Source organism: Urocitellus parryii, unplaced genomic scaffold, assembly GCF_045843805.1.
Source record: "Urocitellus parryii isolate mUroPar1 unplaced genomic scaffold, mUroPar1.hap1 Scaffold_108, whole genome shotgun sequence".
NCBI classification, from domain to species: Eukaryota; Metazoa; Chordata; class Mammalia; order Rodentia; family Sciuridae; genus Urocitellus; species Urocitellus parryii.
This window is the reverse complement of record NW_027551840.1, coordinates 395,185-421,695: the sequence shown is the minus strand read 5'-3', so window position 1 is coordinate 421,695 and position 26,511 is coordinate 395,185. Positions and strand designations below refer to the sequence as shown.

At 38.7% G+C, this 26,511-nt stretch overlaps 1 protein-coding gene across 1 annotated transcript in view; it reads left to right on the top strand.

Moving 5' to 3' along the window:
• LOC144251566 (contactin-associated protein-like 3) overlaps window positions 1-26,511 on the top strand; it is a 130,488-nt gene that overhangs the window by 56,510 nt on the left and 47,467 nt on the right. Inside the window, 4 exon segments of the mRNA XM_077794414.1 lie at window positions 4,727-4,870; window positions 13,953-14,124; window positions 18,410-18,516; window positions 21,533-21,652. Of these exon segments, the coding sequence (XP_077650540.1) occupies window positions 4,727-4,870; window positions 13,953-14,124; window positions 18,410-18,516; window positions 21,533-21,652 (543 nt within the window).

The window sequence follows — 26,511 nt, the reverse complement described above, 5'->3', positions numbered from 1 at the left end:
GACAAGATCTGAGTCCTGAATCCGTGTCATGCCTAAATCGGCCTCAGGGCTTTTCTTAAAACAGGAAGGGAGTTTAAACAAGAAGAAGGGGCAAAAGGTCATTTTCCATAAGGCCAGGTGATTATCAGGCCCCAAACAGATTTCTTTCGGCCTGAGACACACTTGACTGCTGCTGAATATTGCTTATGAAAGTCGGATTTTGAGACCTATGAAGAAGGAATTTAGAAGGTAGGGCCTTATTTCAATACTTCTGGAATAATCCAGCAAGCACAGATGTTAGAATCTGTATCTACCCTCCCTCTGATCCCAGAAAAATGACTGAAGATAAAACAGAGGTATTCAGATTGGATATGTATTCTTCATCTTTTGAAAATGCAAAGCTATTTTCTGTTTCCTCACAAAGAGCATTCCCCACAATACACAAACATATGTCAAAGATCAACTCATTCACTAGTAACAGAACCCATTCTGAGGAAATAAAAATGGGATCACCTGCCAGTTTAGTGAATCTTCTTCACAAAGAGAGAAAATAGTGAAATGGTCTTATTATTGAATAAGTATTAAATCAGATTTCGATGCCCATCTCAATGATTGCTATCAAGACGATAAAAAAAGAGAAAGAAATCTCATCCATCTCTGTAGCCAACCAGATGTCACCCATTACACATAAGTCCTCAAGGTTAAAAAAAAAATCTAATAAATAAGCCAGGCTCAGTGGCACATGCCTATCATCTCAGCTGCTCTGGAGGCTGAGGCAGAAAGATCACAAATTTGAGGCTAGTCTCAGCAACCTAGGGAAACCCTGTCCCAAAATAAAAAAATAAAAAGGGCTTGGGATGTGGCTCAGTGGTTAAGCTCCTCTGGGTTCAATACCCAATGCAGGAAGAAAAAAAAAAAGAAAAGAAAGAAAGAAAAATCCAAGAAACAAGACCATGTAAAAGTAGAAGGGAACCATCAATGAAGAGGAACAGGATGTGGGAGGAGAGGTGATGGTGTGTGGGAATGTCCAAAACATGTCACCTTCATGGGAGAATGTGATGCCCACTACTCAGTATAATTAATATGCTCTAATAAAGAATTTCCTACCAAGAAAAGATAACTCCTATTCAAGTAAGAGGACCCAACAGGGCCTTTTGCTACAATAGCCCATACTAAATTCCTCTGGTAGATGGGGAGACCTCTGTAACGAATCTTTGTTTTATCCAGAAGAAAACTACAGCCCTTCCCTCTTTGACAAGCAGGTAAGTCACAAGGTGGGGCCAGCACCCTGGTTAAACCCCCACACAGACATCTACAAATCTACATGTCAAATAAATGTCTCCAGGACCCCAAGAAAAAAAATGTCCTTAGGTTGTCAAATTACAAAAAATCTAAATCGAATTTTTATAAGTTTTTTTTTATGAGATTCCTAAAGTTATTTTAAAACTAAGTATTTTTTTTTCTAAATCTACATACACATCAAAGAGGCAGAGGAAGAATTTACACGTTTTCTAAAGGAAATGTTCTAAGAAAAGGGAGCGCAAGTGAAAGTCTTTGGCATTAAGGAAGTTTTTGTTTGTGTGTTGCTGAGGCTGGCTTTGAACTTGCGATTCTCCTGCCTCAGCCTCCCCAGCCATCGGGATTACAGGCATGCGCCACTGTGGCCAGTGATTTATGTTTTACACCAGGAAAGCCAGTTCAAAAAAGAACTCCAAATGTTTCACATGTATAGTCAGAAAAAGGAATCCTGAAATGAAATTGCACGTAAGTGCAAATCTAGCAAAACTGGTCAGTGTCCAAAGGACAGCAAAGCCCTGTGTTCCTTCCTTGAACTGCGTATGTGTCTCTGAATAGATCTCACATGCATTGCTCTCTGTTCTCCACAAGTCAGTTTCTGTCCCAACACGGTTGTAAAATACCTAGTCAAAAATAGAGAGTTATAAAATCAGCTTAATTCTTTTATTGAAAGGATTCCCAGCCACCTCTTTGGTGCATTTCAAAGTCTGTTCAGATTTTTTCCTTTAGTAGTTAGACATTATTGCTAACATGTTGCATGTTTCCTAAATGTGGCAAAGTGCTGAGCAAGCGTTTTCTCCAGTTCTGGTTTGCACTCTAACAAGAATTAAATACAATCAAAGTCCTTACATCACACCCACACACCCACCACTTTAGCTGATGGATTTGGGAGAGTGACATTGTGCTTCCAATTTAGTTGTTGACAAGAGATCATCTTCACATGCAAACATATTTAAAAAAGCATCTCTGTTGTTTACTTCATTAATTTAAGATTTCTCATTAAAATGTTCATAAATTCTGTGTATGATTTCCTTAGATATAAATTATGGTCAAAGACCAATTATAACCTAACAGTAAAAAAGAAATTATTTGCAGCATAAATGAAAAACTTAAAAAAAATTACACCAAATTTACTTTCATTTTTCAAAAGATATTTTTAGAGAGGGCACTATCAGGATTTTACATAGTTATAAAAAGAACATGTCAAGGATTTTATTTAACTCATTAGTTAGTGAGGGAACCAGATGTTACAACAAATTCAAAGGATAATTCAGAGGATGACAGATAATGTAAGCAGAAAATGACAATGAATTTACTTATAATATAAAACTAGTCTGTTTCCTGGGGTGGGACTAGGGGGGAGGAGGAAGGAGGTCAGTTGGGTTTCCACCAAATTCATTTGCATGTCTGGGGACAACCATCTTTCACTTAATTTGACTTTTCTACGGTTTTAACAGTAGCAAAGGAACTCAAAGAAGGTAAAAGGCACAGAGATGCACAGTATCAAAGGAACCCAGAGATTGTGTTTAGACAGGGCCTGTGTTTACATTGAGGACATTAGTCATCTGGTGCGTTTCAAAGTACAGTTTTTCCTTATTACTCTTAGTATTTCTGTTTCTGCTTCACATATCACTGAACGTTAAAAGGGAAAACTGGAATATTAACGTTAATCTTTAAAATATAAGAACCACACTACATTTGAAATGCTAATAATATATTAACTTTTTTTTAAAAAAAGTATTTGTGGCAAGGAAATAAAATGAGCAAGAACCATTTTAATAATTAGTAGGCTTCCTAAGATCATCATCTAAAATGTTAAATGTATTACAAAAATTCCTAATAACCTAGAGGTTAATAGATTTGACTCCTTAAGATTTTTGCCTAATTTTGAAACACCAATGAAGTATTCACATAATAGTCTAATTTCACTTTTAATCCATTTATTGCCACATATCTTTGACATATTACTTAATGAAAGAAAATAATAGACTACCTCTAGTGATTATAAATACTTAGTGCTTAAAGTTGTCATCAAATAATTTATCATGCTATCATATTATTTCAAAATAATATGATATAATAATATGGATATAAATGTAAATATATAAAAATAGTGTACTTACATGTAAGGTATATCTCTAGTGACTTCCTAAGCATTTTAAATCAAATATTAAATAAAAGAAGGTACAATGATGTCTGCAATTGTAATGCTCTCATTCAGAGAACACAGGGACATATGTGAAAGATTTTAGCTGGGGTTGTGGCTCAGTAGTTGAGTGCTTCCCTAGCTTGTGTGAGGAACTGGGTTCGATTCACAGCATTACATATAAATAAGTAAAATAAAAGGTCCATTGACGACTAAAAATAAAAATAAATTTAAAAAAGATTTTATTTATCTCATTAGTTACAAGGAAACCAGTAAGATGAACCAATCAGTTCAAAGGAGAGTTTCAAGTTCCATGCATACTGGTTGACAAGGAATGACAAAATGAGTTTACAAACAGATACAACTTCATCAATAACTAATTATTGTATCTCACAGGCACAATATTTTGCATTTCTGTGGACAAAAATCATTTTGCATTGCCACCAGTTTTGCTCAACTATTCTGAAATCCCTTAAACAGTGAAAGCAGGTTGACCTTGATGGATGCACTAGTGGGTGCTTAATGACTTTTTTCCCATTCAAGACTTTTACAGTTTTTCTTTACTTTTCTTTCTTTCTTTCTTTCTTTCTTTCTTTCTTTCTTTCTTTCTTTCTTTCTTTCTTTCTTTCTTTCTTTCTTTCTTTCTTTCTTTCTTTTTTTTTTGTACCAGCGATTAAATTTAGGGCCATCAAACCACCACTGAGCCACATCCCCAATCCATTTATTTTTATTATTTTTTTTTTTTAATTTTGAGACAGGTTCTCACTAAGTTGCTTACGGCCTTGCTAGGTTGCTAAAACTGGTCTTGAACTTGTGATTCTCCTGCCTCAGCCTCCTGAGTCACTGGGATTGTAGGCATGTGCCACCACACCTGGCTACAATTATTATTGACTTAATTTCAACAACTATCTCCTGATTCTTTGAGAATATTTATTTTTATTAGATTTAGTGAAGCAAGTAAATATTCCCTTTGAAGACTGAACCTTATTAACTGCATTTTGAATCCCATGGGTAAAGACTTTGGGCATGTATGTCTGATCATTAAATTCAAGGTGCTACTTTAAGCACATTATCAGAATTTATTAAGTGACTCCTTAGAAGGAGTAATATTTTTCACCTGTGTGCTTTGGTTAAAATAAATGAAATCCTTTCATTAAAGAAAGGTGGCTAATTTTTCCTTTTGCCCGTGATATATCAACATGTAAATACTGCTCTCGCTGGACTGATTCAGTGGTCTGAAAAATTGTTTTCAAGTGTTTACAAAGTTTATAATTCATCGTTGCCTTTCACCGACCTTCCCTCCAGGTGCTGGGCTCAATGACGGGCAATGGCACTCTGTGTCCCTTTCTGCCAAATGGAACCACCTGAGTGTGGTGGTGGACAGTGACATGGCTCTCCAACCGCTGGTGACGGGGCTGACGGGTTCCAGCAACACCTATTATTTTGGAGGTAAGTGAAGGCAGGTCAACTACAGGGGACAGTGGAACCATCATTATCTTTACTGCCCTGCCTGCATCCAGGGTCTCTTGTCAATTTAAATCAGTTCATATTAAGAAATGATCTCTCTCCTTCTATAAGATATCTAAAAAGTTTAATTTTTTAATCTTACTGATACAAAAATCAATCCTTCCAGTAATTTTACTTACTGTTTCAATGACCTCATAATTTCACATAATGTTAAAAGAAAATATATGCTAGCTACACACATTAAACTGGAAACAAGTGGAATTTTTTCAGACAGCAAATGTCATAAGCAAATTCTCTACAACAGATGATTTTAGACTTATAACAGCTTTTAAAAATCAAATAAATCAGGCTGGGGTATGGCTCAGTGGTAGAGTGCTCAGCTAGCATGTGCAAGGCCCTGGTTTCTATCTTCAGCACCACATAAAAATAAATAAATAAAATAAAGGTATTGTGTCCAACTACAACTAAAAAAATAAATATTAAAAAATCAAATAAATCATATTGACCAAAGTCATTGGCTTACTTAAAATCTTATGATACATATACTTCAACTCATATTATTTAATCATTTTTACAGCTCAGTTTATAAATGGATAAATAGATATTTTTTAATATGAAGGGAGTAATAGGAAGAATAAAATATATTGTAAAGAACTTTTTGAACATCAGAAATAATAAATAAAAATGAATAAATAGGACACAAGTATACTAAATGTAGCCATAGTGCAATTGGTGCAAAGGGCCAGATATTTATATCCTCCCTAAATCCATATGGTAATATCTTAACTTTGGGAGGATAATTAAGTCATAAGGATGGAACCTCAAGAATGGGATTGGGATCCCTCATAAAAGGACCCAGAAACTTCTCTAGCCCTCTTTCGGCTCTGTGAGGACCCATCAGGAGGGTGGCCACCTGTGAACCAGAAAGCAGGCCCTCTGCACACCACGTCTCCCATCTCCCTCTTCTTGGACTTGCCCCTCTCCAGAACTGTGGGACGTTAAATAGCCTCAGTTGATGGTGTTCAGTGTCGCCATCTGAACTGATTTAGGCATCCGATGGACAGCACAGATCTATTATTCGGAAGGAAAGTTTGCTTTTTTATAAAATGTTTTTTTTATTAAAAGAAACACTAAAAGCGATATCATGGATCCTAGATGCTTCCATGAGATGTGATGTGCCTTCCAGATTAGGCTGGTGTACCCGGAACGCCAAGGGAAGAGAAACAGGTGAGGGAGCCACACAAAGGAGCACAGATACCAGTGCATGGCAGGACTGTCCCCATGTCACAGTGACACCACCTATGGGAAAAAAAAAAAAAAAAACTATGGGAAAGAAAACTCATTCTGGAGTAAGAGAGCTTTCAACCCAGGAGGAGATTCCAGGGAAATGTGGACGCACTTCTCACCATACAGTTAGTGGATACCCCAACACCCAGGGCCACTTAACTAATGCAACCATGTGTGGTTCTCACTGGAGTGCTTCACAGAACTACATCACCCTCCTTTCTCTTTCTTTCCCTTTTTAATTTTGAGGTTCTGGGGATCAAACCCCAAGGCTTGTTCATATTAGGTGAGCATACTACCACTAAGCTATACCCCACCCATCACCCATCCCTCCTTTCCTACAAAATGAAGAATCATATGTACTCAGGAATATAGACCTAGTAGAAAAACTCTTTTTCATACATTCCACAATTGCCTTCTGATCCATCTGTGTGTGTGTGTGTGTGTGTGTGTTTCACATTGAACATGTACATTTTCAAACAAATAACCACATATATTCAAAGACTTCACTAAGCTGTTTTGTGCCACAGAGTATATATTTATACTGTTACAGTAAATTGAAATAACCTAGAAAAATCCCTGAGCAAACAAAGCTAGTTAGGCTTCATAAGTGACCTTAACAGTGTTTGATTTGCAAACATAAGGCAAAATTTAACTTGGTTTATTTCTTGTAAATGCCTGTCTTTCAAAAATTCAAAACGGATGTTAATAGATCAGAAGCCACTAACAAACTTATGTACACAGGAATTTTCCAGCACGGTATACCAAATAGGCAGTTGTATAACCAAACAATCGGTGTGCAAGCGTATGTGTGTGTGTGTGTGTGTGTACAGAAAGCAGATGCTCACTTCCATGTTTAAGGACAAAGCCTTCCCATTCCACCCTCATGGCAGAATCAACTCCCTTTTATAGCTGCCTCACTTGAGAATTGCTCTTAGCTCAAATAAAACACTTCTCATTTTACTTTTCCTCAATTTACCTCTTAACAGTTGTACATATGTATCTATAGTTAGATGCTCCACTTCTCTGGGTAAACAAAAGGAGTTTCAGTTTCAAGACATCAAAGAATTAGCATCTTGATTGATCTTGAATGGATGATAATATAAGGAGCCCTCTAAATAAATAAATAGAAAATGCCGCTACACATGCCAAACTTTGGGACCATGCTCAGTTAGCTTTAGGAATGGTGGTCCAAGATTGTTAGCCATCTGAGGAGTTTTGCATGTTGAGGATGAGGCTAAATTTAGGTTTTCCAAGTATGAGTTACAAGATACCCCTTACGTCTGCTCTCAAAAGATGTGATACTGTCAAATAATTATCTCTAATAAAAAAAAATTTCCAACCAAGTGCAGATGAACAACAAACTGTTCAGGGATACTCTGTGAAGATGATGACAAAAATCTGTATAATGAGAGCAGATGACAGAATTGCGATCCAAGTGGCTTTGTTTGCACAACTGTTAGCCCAGATGGAAAAGGTCCAGAGAGAATCCACCAAACAGACAATAGGAAATGTGAAATGGGACACTTTCTGAGAATGTGTGTTCATACCCGTTCCCATTTCCTTCAGAAAGATTTGATGTGTCTCAATAGACAACTACATGAAAGCCAACAGCATTTCATGAAGGAATGTGTGAACATCTTGGGTGGGCAAAGCTCCCCCCAGAGCTGCCCTTATCCCTGGAAGCCATGAACGTGTTACATGGTGGAAAAGACTTTGCAGATGTAATTGAGGTTACAGACCTTGACATGGGCACATTGCCCTGAATTCTCCAGGCAGGCTCAATGGAATCTTAAGAGCACTTGGGAATTTGACTCTGGTTGGTGGCAGAGAAGCCCAAGGGAGGTGTGACAGAGGAGTCAGGCAGATTAGAAATAGACGTCTGTGCTGTTGCTGGTTTAGAAGATGGGTCCAGCAATGTGACTAGGAAAACAGACAGCCAGAAGGATCCAAGAGGCCCCTGCTGACCAGTAAGGAAACTGGATCTCATTCCTACAACTCCTCAGTCTTTCAACAGAACTTTAAAATGTCAGAGCAATGGTTTTGTTCTGTTTTATTTAAATGATGGGTGTACTCAGAGCTAACATAAGAACATGAGCATGAGCCATAGAGCAGACAAAATGTCAGAAATGGTGAGGCTGAACCTTTTATCCAAACATATAGGAAGTGTCAATAACCGTTTGAAATAGATACGCAGCAACCACAACCCAAGTGGGCATGTGCACAGGTAAAATCCTATTTTCTTCAGAGGTGATGAGATGGGTTGGCTTGTCTCTCCCTCATATTCACAGGGAGCTCAGACTATGACAGTATCTGGAAATAGGTCTTCCCTGGTGAGGGTGGAGCAAGTCATGCTCTGTTGGTGGGAATGTAAATTAGCACAGCCAGTATGGAAGACAGTGTGGCCGTTCCTCAAGAGACTAGAACTGGAGCTACCTATGACCCACCTCCTGGGTTTATAGCCAAAGGAAATACCATCTGTGTGTCAGAGACACCTGCACTCACAAGGGTGTCACACACTGTTCCCAACAGCCAGGATCTGGAATCCACCCAGTTGTCCATCCACAGAAAAATGATTTTTTTTAAAAAATGGTATATAAACACAATGGAATAATACTCAGGTGCAAAAAATTGTGAAATCTGATATTTCCTATGGCATGGATGAACCTGGAGCACATTATGTTAAATAAGCAAGGCACAGAAAGACAAACACTGCATGATCTCACTTTCCTGTGAATCTAAAACAGCAGATCTCATAGAAGTTGAGAGTAGAATAATGGTGACTGGAGCCTGGGGGCAAGGATGAGCATAGTCAATGGGTGCATTGCATATCTCAAAATAGAGAGGAGATTTTAAATGTACTCACCTAGAAGAAATGATAAAAATTTATGGTGATGGACATGCTATTTATCCTGAGTTGATCATTCATTACCCAGAGTATACATGAATTGAAATGTCATATTGAAGTTCATAGATATGAACAAATTTACATAACAACAAAAAGTACAATTGATTTTTAAAAACTTAATTTTAAACAAATGAGGTCATTAAAATAACCTCCAATCTAATATGATAGGTGTCCTTATTTTTAAAAAGCATGGGGGATAGCCAGGCAGGGTGGTGCACATCTATAGTCCAGCAATTTGGGAGGTTGAGGCAGGAGGATTGCATGTTTGAGGCCAGCCTCAGAGATTTAATGAAGTCCTAAGCAACTTAAAATAAAAGATAAAAAGGGCTGGGGACATAGTTCAGTGGTTAAGTGGCCTGGGTTCCATCCCTAGAGCCAAAATAAAAAAGGGAAATGAGAACACAGAGAAACACAGAGGGAGAACATCCAGAGAGACACCATGTGGAGATGGAGCATTGGATGATCCACCTGCAAAGCTAGAGATACTTGCTGCTTCCTCCTGGGCCCCAGCACACTACTGTGCAGCTGGCCTACGGAGGTCTGATTCAGGCCTCAATATCCTGCTGCTGCCACTCTGCCAGGAGCCCCTTGACTTTTAAATTCTTTTAAAAAATATTTAGCAAAAATTATACACACACACACACACACACACACGTGTGTGTGTGTGTGTGTAAGGTACACATAATATAAATATACAGTATGTACAGATTACCACTGTCAGATTAATTAACACAAACCATCCCACCACTCACAGTTACCACTTGTGTGTGGGAAGAGGACTAAGGACACTTAAAATCTGTTCTCATCAACTTCCCAGTAAATAATACAGCATTATTAACTACAGTCACCATGCTGGCTTACTTTGTTTTTAATGGGGATGATGAAAAGAGATTGGGAATTATGAACTGAAATGCATGTCTACCAGATAAGCTTCATTAATGGGTCATGTGTGGGGACAATTTTAAACAGGCCACCCTTTATGGAGCTTCCCTTCATCATGCTGCTCCATAGGACAGTCACATGATAAGTGATCATGATTACTTATTTTTTTCCTGTTTTATTGCATGGTACATATGTTTCCCAGAGCCTTGGCTTCTCTAGAATATCTTAGGTATTTCTTTCATCTGATAAATGAAAAGCATGTTTTTTCCAAAGTGACTAATAGTTTAACTTTACCAGTGATTGCAACTTTCCTTTATTGCCAAGGAATAAAAAGGGAAACGTTTTACTAAATCAAGGAACATGGCAGCCTTTCCTAAGCAGAATGTCTGCTGGCTCTTTGAGTGCAGCGAGAAAACATCACAGCCTTGGAGAGGGAGCTCAGAGAAGGGAGGCTAAGGAAGGTGTGATAAATCTTCATCTTTGGGATGTTCACATGGAAGGTCCTCATGTCATTCAAATTGCCAATAGTAAGAGGTACTTGCCAATCAGTGATCCGGCTGCTGATGGCATCAGGACAGCTTCACATCTTGCCACTTTCTTCCTGGAGTTGTTTTGATGGAGAGAATGCAATATGAAAGGAAAATTCATCCTTAAAATTGACAGCAAGCCCATACATCATGCATCCCATAGTTCCAACGTGGACCATCCTGTGAGCACCTTCAGTGAGAGTGCAGGACGCTGTCCACCTGTGAAGCTCTGGTTGTTCTCTTCCCTCCCATTCTGAGGAGTGCACATCTGATCAAAGTTGCTTTAGGATGTTGCTTCATGTGATAGATTTTATAACAACCCTAAGGGGCAAATTATTTTGCAAATAGTCAATAAAGCCAAGAACTATCACTTTAAAAGTAAGGGTTTATGAAGCTCTGACAGGTAGGAGGGAAAATGCCATCCAAACTCTTTATGATATCAAATAAAATTAACTACAGGAGAATATTTGTCAAACAGTGAATATTGTATCACCACTTACAGTTTAACATTCTGCCTGTGAGTTAGAATAATGCTCAGGCATTCAAGAGCACATTTCTATAAATATATATGTGCTAATGTAATACATGCTTGTGACTTTTATTTATGTCATAATAGTATTTATTTTTACCAAGATCATTACAAAAATATTTAGAAAATATTTAATATTTTTCAAAAGAATGTACCTATCCCATTATATGAATATACCTATCCTATTACCTCTGCTCTTCAATTTGACTATTGTTAGACAATTGTCCTCTCTGCTTTTATCTTTTTATAAAATTATATAAAAATTACTTTTATAAATATTCTTGAGCTTGTCTGTTTTTTTTTAGTAAATTTTGAATTTTCTCTATGCATGTCTATTTAACTGAATTTACCCATTTGAATGTAAACCTTGGAAAACAATAGATTTAACCATTTTTACAATGTAAAGTGGTTAAGTTGAATTGATGCACATGAATTAGAAATAGTTCATTTCTTAACATAGAAACAGCCTCTGGTACAGCTAATGTTCATTACCCAGTTTAATACATTGAAGACCACATGATCCTATTACTACTACTACTACTACTACTACTACTACTACTACTACTACTACTACTATTGCTACTACTGAATATTGAGCCCAGGAGTGTTCTCCCACCTACCACCTAAGCTACATCCCCAGTCTCTTTTATTTTGTATTTTTGAGACAGGGTCTCTAAGTTGCTGAGGCTGGCCTTGAACTTGTGATTCTCCTGCCTCAGCTTCCCAAGTTGCTGGATTACAGGTATGCACTCCAGTGCCCAACTCCAGATTCTTCTCAAACATTGTGCATTGCAAGCTTTAAGAGGATTTTATTCCATTCCATTCATTGATTGAATTAATTCCTTGATTTCAATAAAAAGAATCTTCATTGCCTGTTCTTTGAAATTGTACAAGTGATTGATAACATAAAGTCAAAGACAGATGAATGAAAACCACCTATGTTCTGTAATCATTCTTTAATTCTTTTTTTTCAAGCAATTGTTGAATTAAGTTTGACACTTTGAGGTTTTATTTGAATTATAGTTCTTGAGTAATGCACAGATGTTAAATAATCCATGATAAAAAGCTAGAAAATAAATGTACCTTTGGTCACACTGGTAAAATAAAGAAATAAATTCCAAGTTACAGATCAATCTAGAACTCATAGAGCTATGGCATTTACTTTTTTGGGGGGGAGGTACTAGAGATTGAACCATTAAGCCACATTCCCACCCCTTTTGTGTGTGTGTGTGTTTTATTTAGAGACAGGGTCTCACTGAGTTGCTTCAGGCCTTGCTGAGTTGCTGAGGCTGGATTTGAACTCATCATCCTCCTGCCTCAGCCTCTCAGGCTGCTGGAATTATAGGCATGCACCTGGCAATACCTAATATTTAAATGATGGAAAAAATAAAGAAATTAGATTCCATAAGCTTGAAAAGAATAATGCTGTGCAATCAACACAAACAAGTTTTTTTTTAAATAGGGAAAATAATAAAAAATTTCAAAAGCTAAAATCTCATGAAACACAACCAAAATTATTAATTTGATTTATGATTTGTTTGGCATTATGCTGTTAAGAAATGAGGCACCCATTTCATATTCACAAGTTAAAATATTTACTGAATCAGAATTAGATCATCTAAGACCCATGACTTATTATATAGGCCAAAGCAAAGATTTTTTTCATATGTTTAAAATGTTGTTAAGGAAAAGAAAAAGCAAGGAGAATATTTGATAGAAATCATATTGTGCTCCTCAGAACCTTAAGCATTACTACCTGGCCTCCTACAGAAAACATTTGCAGACTCTTGTTTTAGATAAATGCCTTGTAATTTGATTCTGCAACAAGTCCCTTTGTAATGCTTTCCTTTCTTTAATAGTAGTGTGCACTTCTATCCCTTCTCTTAATCTGGCAACACGTGAATCTAAGTTCCATTATCAAGTTATGTCCTGTAGCTCAGCAGATGGTGGGAGAGTTTAGATCACTAATTTTCTACATGTTTGAATTTATGTGTGGGTAATATTGCCTAATTCAAATCAAAGTTGTGGTCTTGCTCATACTTATCAATGTAAGTATTTCTCTTCCACAAAGCCCACACAGTCAAGGTAAATTATATCATAAGCATCACCATTTGTACGTTAGTTGATGGGTGTGATGAGACTTTTAACATTTAACTTATTATATTGGAAATGATCAAGTGTCTGTTTAATTTCTGTTCACTCATGGAACAGCCTATACTGTTCTTTTATTTGTCATTATGTGCCCTAGAAGTGAGATGTCTCCTTTTTCTTTTTGTACTAAGTTGTTAACACTAGAATGTAGTCTTTGGTTATATATGTGACTAAAGCACTAAATACTGTTAGTAGAAAAGCCAATCTAAATATTTCTGTTCAGTCAACATAAAACTAGTTTTAAAATATTCTCAAATGCACACACATTCTAACACACAAAAATACCTCCAGGGTAGATATTAAACATGTTTAGATACATAGGAGCATCCAACTATATTTTTAAGTAGCATTTTCCACACTTCACAAATACAGAGGCTCTTACATGAAATATGGGCTATGACTTGACTTATTTTAACTTCACCTTCATTTTAATTTCTCTTACTAATGCTACATGATGCCAAAATTTATTATTTCTTCTTAGATGAAATTTTAAAAGTCAAACATCTCTTCTTTTTGATGTGCAATAATTCCTTGTAATGAATTTAAAATCTTAATCCCCCCCCCCGACTTTTTAAACTTCTGAATTCCAGGTATTATCCGACATTTGATCAACTCTGACTTGTGTCCTTCTCACCTATCTAGTGAGTGATGTAATGTGTCACCTCCTATCAAAATTCATTCTTCAAGAATCCATAAACAGGGAAGCTACAGTCCTCAGAATAAATGCTGTGGACTAGCTTGGTGACGTTGTGGATTTCCTCCTGTCTTTGTCTCTGTGTGCAGGCTGTCCCGACAACAGCTCAGGCTCTGGATGTACAAGTCCTCTGAGAGGGTTTCAGGGGTGCCTGAGGCTCATCTCCATTGGTGGCACAGTGGTGGATCCCATCTCAGTACAGCAGGGGGCGCTGGGGAGTTTCAGCGATCTTCAGATAGACGCCTGCAGCATCACCGACAGGTAGGGGCCTCCTGGGTCATCTCAGCAGGTGCCTCCAAAGCTAAAAGGAAAAAAAAGGCAGACGCATGGGGGAAAAGTGAATTTCATTCTCTTATTCTCTCTTTTTATCTACTATCTTTCTGCAGGGAATAAAATAGTCATATTACAGTGAGGATTGAAAACCTTCATTTTTAGTTGTATAAACTGTGTTTTTCGAATGACAGCATTTTATAAAAAGGCGTATGTATACCTTAGGAATTTTAATTAAAAATGGCCCCATGTTACTGGGCCCTTAGTCATCAACCCAGTGCTGGCCGCCATGCCACTTGTGGGTGGCCATGCTGAGGGGCAGTGTGTCTGGACAAGTCACTGTTGTTTTCATTTGTGGTGTCAGCTACCAAATACCAAATCTCTTCCATGGAGCAGATATGAAGTAATCTCTGGAACTTCACCACAGAGGTTGGTGAAGAGAGTTGTGTAATGACAAACTCAGTGAAAGATGGAGACTACAAGAAAAATATTTTAATTTTTAACAATTAAGCATTCACACAGTTCACACTGCTAGTTATTATGCCTTATCTCTATTACTCTTTTGGCTGAAAAGTTATAATCACTTAGAAGAATGATATTGCTCTGTATGAAATGCCTTATTGCCTTCCCCTTGGCATGTGCCATCAATAAATAAATGCAGATTATGACACGTAACTATAAGTGTGGAAACATCACATGGTACCCCACAAACCTATACAGCTTTAATGTCAATTAAAATAAAATAAAGCCAAGAGTTAATGCTATAGATTAAAAATAAAAAGTTAATACAAATTTTAGAATGTCCAAACTTACTGCCTTCTACTTCATCAGTAGTTCGTTAGTCATTCTGCTTTAAACATTAGCCATAAAACTGTCTTCTCCCCCTAAACTTGTTTCAGTTTACAAAGCATAGTGATATTTTAAAAGAACATAATTTCTATGGATTGAAATTTTCACTACTTAAGAACTTGATTTAACCAAGAATAATTTCCCCCTTGAAACTTCTGTTGATTTGTAGGAAAACAGCGAGTCAAAGAGGAAGAGTGTATCACAAAACAATTGTCCCAATAACTCTTACTTTTGCCTGTGGGGTTGGAATTCTTGGCAGAGACTTAGGACTGCGTGGATGGGACCAGGCTGTGTCATGGGGATGGTGGTTGGGAGCCGGTTACCTGTGTCTGGAGACATGCCATGGAGCTGGTCACCTGCTCTTTGGGTGCCAGCTCACCAGGCAAGATGCAGGACGCTCAGCCAACAGAGGCTCATGGGGAGGATCCCAGGGCTCTCACTGTGAGGACTGAGGTCAGTCAGCTCAGCTGTGATGCAAGTGTGTGATTTTTCTCCTTTTGTAAGTCATTGATATCTTGTCAAGGACCCCAGATGTGATCTGTTCACATCTTATCTGTTGTGAAGTGCTACGGTTTGGATGTGTTAATGGCTTCAGGAAGTGGGGCCTAGAGGGAGGAAGTTAGGTCACTGGGGGCATGCCCTGGAAGGGGGAGTTGGGACCCACCCCTTCCTCTTTTTGCTTCTTGGCTGCCATGAGGTGAGCAGCTTCCTCTGTCATGTGTTCCGCCATGATATGCTGTCTCAGCCACTGTGCGCTATAACCACTTCAGAGAAGGGTTTGTGGCTGTTATCCTTGATGTTTTGGTAACAGGGATTGAACTCAGGGGCACTTGACCACTGAGCCACATACCCAGCCCTATTTTGTATTTTATTTAGAGACAGGGTCTCACTGAGTTGTTTAGGGCCTCACTTTTTGCTGAGGCTGGCTTTGAACTCATGATCCTCCTGTCTCAGCCTCCTGAGCCACTGGGATTACAGGTGTCTACCACCATGCTGGCTCAGAGAAGGGTTTTAAGGAACACTTTTCAAATGAGATTACAAATTGGGTTATCCACTATTTCATTCATGGGTCAGTGTATAGAGTGTAGCCCTTCAACATGTTTTTATTTTTTTATTATTATTATTAGTTGCTCAAAACATTACAAAGCTCTTGACATATCATATTTCATACATTTGATTCAAGCAGATGTTTTTAAAACAACTACATATCACAAGTAGTAAAAATGGGAAACCTGGTGCTACCATGTGATACTCTAAAGAGTAAAAGAGCTTTGCTATTTCCCTTCTTATTCAGTTTGGAAATCCTGAAAACTCACTTCTAAATATCTTGAACACAGGTCTATGAACCTCTCTCACCCTTTTGGGGAATTAAAAATTATTTTAATTCACAAAATAAAAATTTGTTCTTCAAACACCAAAGCTAAAAAGCATACTAAAGATATGGGATATGAAGTCACCTTCTTTTACCAAAATTTTAGGCTAAGCAAAAAACAGCCATGTGTACTCAGGATGACATGCTGCAGAGCACGGCCTCTTCCTTCAGACTTTCATGACCTTAGCGTAAAAAAAAAAAAAAAAAAAAAAAAAAAAAAAAAAAAAAGCAGTCCACCTTTGCCTTCCATGCCCTGTGTCATGGTCCAGGCCACCTCGAGCTCTCTGAACAGGAAGGCCAGGCCTGCTACCTCCCCACTAGAACTGCCAGGTGGCACAGGCTCCCCACCTTTGACCCCACCTCTGCACGCTTTCTCCAGCATTAGTCTCCTTTACTCTGGGGGCTTCTCTGAACTACATGTAAAATTGTCATTATTGACATGTTTACTTGAAAAAAAAATTACAATGAGCCTGTTCATATGTTTCTGATCACTTAATAGTTCTTCTAAGATATCTTAAGTAAAACTACATTATCAGCAGTGGTTTGCAATCTTCTTATGATTTGTGGAATCTTCACTTCAGGTTGATCTTAAAATGTTCCATATGTTAAGGAGGAGGGGAAGCAGGCCTTGGGCAAGGGGAAGGGGAGGAGGACACCTGCCAATGGGCCTCCTCCACCTGGCCTCCCACCTTCTTACCTGTCCATCTGACACCTACTCATGGCTCTGGGTCCCTGTCATACTTTGACCCTTGAAATATTTGAAAATTGTGACTCTGATTGCCCATAATTATTCTCCTCTTAGACTAAACTCTCCTTAACTTGAGGTAATTAGTCAAAATCTTGACCTTAAACTTGTGGTACTTTGCTGGGGTGCCAGCACGCGGGGGTGCTGGGGGCACAGGCAGGTAATTCCGTGATCTCTTCTTCCACAACCCTTTCAGTTTCCTCAAAGGATCCCTTCGAAGCCCCTGGAGACTCCTGCCAGTGTCCACATGATAGCTTCCTGCCTGGCCTTGGTCCTCCAGCCACAAGCAGGAGGTCTCACTTCCCTCCTCCCCTCCCCTCTCCAGCTCCTGCTCTGGGCCCCTGCAGGCAGGGCCAGGTCCTAGCTCCCCTGCACCTGCCTTTCCAATACACACTGCTTTTCCCCTCGCATCCTTGGCCTCCAAGTTCTGGGCCTACAGTGCAGCATTCTCAGCCATTGGACAAGGTGGGCAGGGGCAGATCCCAACCCAGCCTCTGGGAGGCCACCATTTGTCCCTGGAATCTCCATGCTATGCTTAGAAACTTGCCCGTTCACCCAGCACCCTTCTCCAAGTTCTTCTAAGAACTTGGAGGCCAGTAGGCTGGAACAGCCTCACAGCTTTACAGTGGGATGCAACAGAATACAGAAAGCTCTGAAAGTGCGAGAACTCCACTGTGTTCTCTATCATGATTGTGTTGGGTATTCGGGGTCCCCAGAGACTCCCCATGTACATTAGGATAAATTTTTCTATTTCTAAAAGTAAAAATTTAAAGCCATTGACAATTTTATAGATATTGCATTGAATCTATGATAGATCTTAACATTGTTAAATCTACCATTAATTGATCACCCATTCTAAATCTAAAGGGCAACACGTGGACCTAAGTTAAATGTTCTTTACGATTCCTGGAGCTATGTTGCATTATGATGGAAGGTGCTCCTGTCTCTCTCTCTCCTCCTTCTCTGTATCCTCTTCTTTGAAAAATGTCCACAATGTAGTATAGTGCATGGCACATTTTATATTTGTAATTGATTTTCCCAGCCACACATTAAGTTAGTATTTTGTCACAACAGAAAAAAAAAATATGACATGTTGAAAGTTGTCAAAGATACATATGATCAGTTATAGGCCAGTAAATGTATTTAAATAAATGTATCATGATGACCAGAAAATCTTGATGACAAATCACTAGTAACACGGCATTTTCTTGGGTATGTTGTAGTTTTGCATTAATCCATTTTTAGTAAAGAGGGTTTTCATTTTATGCAGACTGACCAAGGAGAATATAGCCATATCTGTTTCCTTACAGATGCATGCCCAGCTTCTGTGAACATGGGGGTGCATGTGCCCAGTCCTGGGACAACTTCTCCTGCAACTGTGAGGGCACGGGTTACACTGGAGAGACCTGCCATTCCCGTAAGCCTTCCACCTCATTGTCCTCGCTTCTGTGTCTTTGTCACTTCATTTCCTTTTCATTCATTGTTTATGTGTGCCTGCATCTCTGTGATCACATATTCAAATAAGTCTTTATTAATTAATTGTTAATTAATTATTAATATTATCAATTAATAAGTATTTAATAATGGTTAATTTCTAGATTACATTTAAACCACCTCACTTTATTTTATCATTAATTAGTTATCCCTCACCATGTTGGGGATCAAACCCAGAGCCTCATGCATGCTGGCAAGCACTCTACCCCTGAGCCTGGCCCCCAACCCCAAGCTCATTTAATACAAGGGTGTTGAGACAGTGTACAGAAATATGGAGTACTAAGTCGGTTACACAAAAGAAGGTGGTAAATATGATGAATTAGGTATGGTAGAATAAAAGTAAAGAGTAAAATTAAGCTAGATTAAATCAGGAATGCATGATGTCACAACTCATTCCTTTCCTTGAGTGGGGCTGTAGTTTCAATTGAGAATCCTTTTAATCAAAGAAAAGTAGAAAAATACTCAGTTGCCTGGCTTTCAACATTTATTATTAAATGTAATAAAATTAAGTATAAAAAATAATGGGATGGAAATTATAGAAGAGGCAATTAGATATCAGCTAAAAACTAGCAGACCTTTAAGGTCTCTTACAACTGTAATTTTCCTTGGTGGTAATGATAATTATAAGTGAATAATTATAAAAGTATGCATTTATGGAGTACATAAATATATCTATCCTCATGCAAATAGTGATTTGCATGAATTAACTCATTTAACCCTAAAGCAGCTTCAAGAATAAAGTACTCTTATTATCCTCATTGCAAACTGAGGACAGAGAGAGGTCAAGTAACTTGACCTTCAGGCTACTTAAAGGCACCCTGAGGATTTGAACTTCAGGAAGTAGGCTCTAGATCTTTAGCTCCAGCATTTGAAGGGTGCGCCTCATACCAGAAGCTTCAGAGTCACTGGGAATGTGTTACAAATAAAGAACCTCAGGTCTCACCCAAACCTATTGGACCTGAATCTCTTGGGATGGATCCCAGAGGTCAGTTTGAACCAGCTTTGCATGTGCTCCTAATGGACACTGTCAGAAGCACTTCTAGGTGACTTGCTATAACTTGTCTATAATGCCTCTCCCGAGTAGAGGTCATTTGTCTTTAGTGAAGAATCATCCTCTATCTTTTAAAGCCCAGACTAGTTTATTGACCACTAATTTGTTAATGATTAGAACATGCCAGAATCCTTGAAAATCTCTCTCTCACACACACACCCTTTGTTGTTGTTGTTGTTGTTTGAACTTTTAAAGTTCTCTTCTTTCTGTGCATCTCTGCTGACATTTCTCCATGTCTCCTTGCAAACAATTTGCGCTTCCCTGGGTCGTTAAAGAAACAGTGTAAGACAGGAAATCATCACTTCGACTCCCTTGCACTGAGGTTCTCCTTGAAACTTATAGCAACTCCTTGTGACTTCTTTAATTTGATTTTTATAAAAACTGTATCAGGAAGGCAGGGTGTGGAGTGTTATTAACTCTGTGCTCTGCATGCAAATGAGGCTTAGGGAGAATCCTGTGCTCCCAGCTTGAGGATCTAGACAAGAGCTTCTGAGGGGAGCAGACAGCCCACGGCCATCTCTGCTGCAAATGTAACTCAGAGCAAATCTGAGGGAAAATATCAGAAATTTGAAGAGGAGCTATTCAGATTTCACTCTGATGTAATGATATGGTTGCTAATTGTGGTTCTCCATAATTGTGGCTTCCAAACAGGTACACCAAGGAAAGGTGAAATTTCACTGAGCCCACAGTCAAGGACCGTGAGACAAGGCTGCTTAGAGTTAAAACAGGTCATTTTTGTTTGGGACACTCATATAATTATATGTGTACACATTGTCGTTTAAGTCAAGAAGTTCACATAAAACAAGAATTCTCCTAATTTGTTCACTATGTAGGTCTAATCATTGTCATTAATATGAATGAATCCGAGCAGGCATTTATAAATTAGTGCATTTAAATAAACATACAAGTGGGAAAGAATGACAGAAAAGCAATCTATCCTATTTGTGTTTTCATCTAAGAAGTTTCTTAAATAACTCTGTTGATTTGGACCATCTACCGTGGGGCCATTCTCATTTGACAGCTGGTTGTATTTACCTTAAGTTTGCTTAGATTTAAGATGTCCTCTTGCAAAGTTTTTTTTCCTCCTGTTTTGCAAAATGAGAGAGAATAACTCTCACCCCCTTCCTTGGGCTTTGCTGTGGACCCAGAATAACTCAACCTCATCAAGAACAAAGAAAATAACGCAGATTGGGAGCTAATTAGAATTGCAGTGCAGGAAAACACACATTTAAGCAATCTTGAAAAATGTATCCTGAGGTTTTACTAAATGGTAGAGAATTTATAGCTTTAAACCATGAGGGGGTTGGAAGTGGCATGACTTGTTGGAAGGTATTAGGTTGCTGGCGGAGGTTAAGCTGTTCTGTAAGGAAGGGAATTTGAATAGAATCATGAATCCACAGCAGATAGGATTCAGATTCACAGATTTCTCTAAAATGCCCCTTCAAATCTTTGACACTAGGCTTCAAAATCTTCATCTTCCTTGCTCAAAAGCAAGAGAACATTTACGTATTGAAACTAAAATCCCTAGACATTGCCCAGTGACCTCACATTCCCATGAAAATCTTCATTTTAGTCACCAGTACACTCTTTCCTTTTTCTTCAAATAGAACTATATGCCAAATATTTATTTAGCACCTAATGATGTTCAACACTTAAATCCATCTTGACTTGCTAATGTCCTTCTCCTTTGTTAGTGAAATTAAATTTAATTTATCATATGTCACCTTTCTGTCTTCTACCTAATCAAATATAATGTCATACAAACTAATAAAAATGATGTCAGGTAATATGTATCGTGTGTCTGTAATTCAGAAATGGAAACCTTTGGACACTAATTAAACCAATTGAGGGATCCCTTCTGCTTCTGATGGGTGGTGTTCTCCTACAGCGCTGTATGAGCAGTCCTGCGAGGCCCACAAGTGCTGAGGGAGTCCTTCTGGGCTTTACTATATTGATGCTGATGGCAGTGGCCCCCTGGGACCGTTTCTTGTGTACTGCAACATGACAGGTACATCAATAACCTTCAGACCTGGATATCAACTGTTTATGCCCATGATCAGGATAGACCAGGGAGAGATTTGCTGGTTGGCAGCATTGTTAAAACATGCAACTTGATATATTGGCTAATTTTATTGTCAATAAAACTTCCTTGTATTTCTGACTTACCTTGGTTAGGTTATAGGTGAAACTTAATGTTCTGCTATGACTGCAACACTTGTCACAATTACATATTTTTCATATGCACCATGATGACATATAAAGCTTTGATTCTGTGATTTGCATATTTTAAAAACTTAGAACAAAAAAGAGATTTTTAAAAGTACTAATAAGATATGCATGTATGTGTGTGTATCTATATCTTCAATAGCATGTAATTTTTATAATAAAAGAAATTTGATTTGTGTTAATATTATAAAACTACTCCTGGTTTAGATATTATTACAAATGAAGACAGCTTGATTGTTGAAGGTTGCTGTAAAATGCCGCTTAGGTAATTAAATTTTTACAGAAATCTGCCCTAGAAAATTTCAGTGAGCTCTCTGGAAAGAAGAAATGTGAAATAAATAGTTCTCATTTAGTGTGCAGAGAAAAGGTTGTGAAGTCCCATCAAACTGGACAGTGACCAAATGGACCAGCAAACACCTAGAAAAGAAGGAAACAAACAAATGAAAGTACATAGAAATTAAAAATGCTTTAGTGAAGATTGCCAAAGAATGTTTAAAATGTGAATATTCCAAAAATTTAGAACCATGTGATCAGCAAAGCACTGAAGATATAAAATACAGAAGTCCCACCAGCAGAAACTCACCATCTCCCAAACTCCCTGGTTCAAACAATCATACTAACGTGAGAAGGGTCCTGCACCCAGAGCATCAGTCATGCAGCTTTCCCGGGATCCCTTGCTGTGGTTCAGCTTCTTCACAATGGGTTCTTGCAGTAATGTGGTCTTGGCAAATAGCAAAGGACTTAATCAAGGTCACCCTTGCAAGGATCTTGTCATTGTTTGAAGATGAGAAGAAGGAGGCTTGGTGAAGTTGGTAAGGGAACCATCTAATGATAAAATCTAGTTAATGACAGAGGAATCACTAAACTCCCCTAGAAAAAGTCATCTTCTCTCTGGAGGTTGCATTGCTTAGAGCAGATTAAGCAAAAGCAATTTAAAAAAGGTGCTGTTGTCAAATATTGTTCCACTAGCTTGAAAAATGCATGTAGAGTGATAGCTTTCAGGAGCCAGTGGCTTCCATCTGTCTTGCTAAGGAGTTTGGAAGTCACTGCTCCATCTTACTAAGTCAAAAACTGGAAAAAATGAAAAATCAATGACTCTTCCTAGATCTAGCAAAGATGTGAAGTCACAGAGCAGACTGCTGTCCCCCCTATTGGAGAGAGAAGCAGGCAGACACAGAGAATCACCCCTTCCCAGAGCCTGGGTGGGAAAACCTAAAAAGTGATTGACAAATTGCTGGAGTCCCTGCGGAGACAAGTCTGGGAATTGAGATCTGTAGTCAGAGAAGGATCCTTACGCTGTGAGGAGCTTGACCTGTGTCTTACAGTGATATTGGAGGAAAATCTCCTCATGCTTCCAGAAGGGTAAGTGGAGAAAGAATCACCTGGAAACACTCACCAGAGCATTCTATTCTCCTTGACCTGCCCTTGAGAAAGAATGTTTTCAGAGCCTAAACTATTGGGATCTATTTCAGAGCTTAGCCTACTTAGGAAAAGGGAAATGCCTGAGGGTGCTGGGGAGGGAGCTGAGGCCACAGTGCGGAGGCCCAGGCTCATGATGGCATCACACAGGCCCTCCCCCGGGCTGCATCTCCTTGATTCACTAAAGGTCTGGTGGCAGCGTGACTTGCACCAATGCATCACCCCTGGCTATCAGGAAAAAATGTCAAGGAAAAACAAAAATAAAACAAACAGCAGAAAACAATTCAAAAGAGAAAGAGGAAGCCATAGAAACAGACTCCAATACGGCAGGGATGTTAGAATGAGCAGACGACGAGGAACTGAAAACCACTGGGACTAACAGATTAATGGTCTAAGAGACCAAGCAGACAGCATGCAAGAGCAGAGGAGCCGTGCATCCAAGAGGAGGGAATTCTCAAAAAGAAGGAAAAAGGATGCCAGAAATCCAACTATTGGAACAAAAATGAAAACATGCCTCAGATGAGTTCATTCGGAGACTGGATATAGCAGAGGACAGAAATCTCTACGTTTGGGGATATCAAAATAGAAATTTCCAAAACTGAAAAGCCAAGAGATTTTTTTTAAAAGACTGAAAAAACTAAACCCAGAATATCATGAGAATTGTGATATAATTATAAAAGGTGTAACTTCCATGTAAATGGAATTTCAGGAGAAGAAATAAAGAAAGAAACAGAAGCCAATTTTGAAGCAATAATAACTAGGATTTTTCATGAATTCTTCTCAAAACATCCATCACAGATCCATGAAGTTTAAAGAACACTAAAACAGGACATGCTACCACCACTGCCAACATAAAACCATGCCTAGGCACGGACATTCAAACTGTGAGCCATCAAAGGTAAAGAAAAACCTTGACAGAAGTCAGAAAAAAAACAAAACAATAACAACAACAAAAACCCACCTCACCTCCACAGGAGCAAAGATAAGAATCATATCCGACTTCTCAACAGAAATCCCCAAGGAAGAAGAGGTTTACAGGTGAGTAAGTCTCCTGATGCTCTCTGGGACAGCCGTTTTCCAGATAGATCTCAAACCTGTTTTTCTATTATTACACTGTGATCATGCATGACTGCAAATTTATTAAAGTGAGTTACCCAGGACCATCAAACCACGACTCAGGACCCAAGATGGCACATGACTGATTATCTTCAAGGCCCCCCTGAGTGTCAGGTGTCTGTGGATTTGATCCAGTCGACAGGAGAAACCTGAAGGTGAATGGAGAGTAGGAGTCATGCACACAGGATGGCCAGGAGTTTAAAGATTCTAAAATGAAAAGAAATTCATGATGAGAACCTTGTGAAAGGAAAGAGCCTTGGAACTGAGATTGCTGCAGGAGGCCTGGGCAGCCCCTCTGTGAGGACAGCAGGCCACGGTCTTTGAATTCAAGCCTGTGTTCCCTCCTTCAGTTCACAGGTTCTGTCTATCCTTTCCGTCCCTTTGTGGACACTGTGCTCTCCATAGGAACCATGGCCAAAGGGTTGTTCCAGCCACACTGCGGGCTTCCTTGTCTCTCTGTTTGTTATTTTGATATGGTGGGAATATGGTTTGTTATTTTGATATGGTGAGCAGCAGTAAGACAGTTAAACTTCTCTAACACACATTTGGAAACCAAGTCATTAAAAATCCTGAGATGTGACAGGATGGGAGGGTGATTTCTCAATAGAAAACCTAATATAGCTGGGCATGGTGGCACACACCTGTAAACCTAGTGACTGGGGAGGCTGAGGCAGGAGGATCGCAAGTTCAAATCCAGCCTCAGCGACTTATCGAGGCCCTAAGCGACTCAAGAGAGACCTTGTCTTAAAATAAAACATAAAAAGGGTTGGGATATGGCTCAGTGGTTAAGCATCCCTTTGGTCAATTCCTGGACTAAAAAAAAACCAAAAAACAAACAACAAAAAACACACGTACTACATTGCTTTGATTTTGAATTCTTAAAAATGTATATCCATGTGAATTTTCCCCGTCCCTACAGTTTGGAAAACTCCTATGTAAAGTGTCCCTTATACTAAATATGTCTTTTTTTTAGAAGCTAAAGGACCAGGCAGCATTGATGTAGTTGAACTGGAGTGACTTCAAAGCAGCTCCTTGTCCACTGACCCATAGCTATCCATTCAGCTAGGCAATACTTTACACCATTAAGCATGAGTTCCCTTGGGAACTTTCATTAAAAACCTAAAGTTCTTCCCTTGGAAGTTTGCTCTTTTGTGTGTGTTTTTTTTTTGTTGTTGTTGTTATTTTATCAAAACAATCTAATGGTTGGGTGTGGTGGCACATAGCCTGTAATCTCAGAGACTTGGGAGGCTGAGGCAGGAGGATTGCAAGTTGGAGGCCAGCCTGCACAACTTAGCAAAGCCCTTTCTCAAAGTAAAAATACATAAAAGGGCTGGAGGTTTAGTTCAGTAGTACAGTGCCTCTGGGTTCAACCCCCAGTACCACAAAAAAAAAAAAAAAACAGACAAAAGTAAAAGAAAACAAATTCAACTGATCAACACAACAGAAATACATCAAAAGTTATCAGCAGATAGACAGATGGCCAGGATTACTGCCTGGACGCTCTATGGGACGCCCAAGGCATGTCATTCTTCAGGGCTTGCTTACTGATAAGTTGATAGGCTTTGAACAAAGTTGCTTCCTGTGGAATTCCATCAATCTGTAGGTCCCATCATCCCCAAATGCATCTTTTATAAATTTATTTGATAATAAGGAAAATAAACACACAGATGAGGAAAATACTGAGCAAAAAAGATACATGGACATGCCCAGTTTAGCCTCATTTTTGTGTTGATGTAAAAAGTGATTTTTACATTATATTATTAGACAAGTCACAGAAATTTAATCATCAGTTCTCCCAATATATTCTTCTCTTTGAGGCTGAATTCTGGCTAATGCGTTGCTAAACAAATCCAAGGCAAAAAGTTCACTGCGAACTCGCAGTTATTCAAGTTTTGATTAAAAACTTAATTAAGATGAAATCTCAGTGTAGTTTTTTATTTGCATTTTCCTCCAAAATTACACTGAGATTTCATCTCACAGCAGTGAGAATGGCAGCCATCAAGAACACAAGCAATAATAAATGCTGGAGAGGATGGGGAGGAGAAGGAACACTTGTACACCGTTGGTGGGACTGTAAATTAGTACAACCACTATGGAAATCAGTAT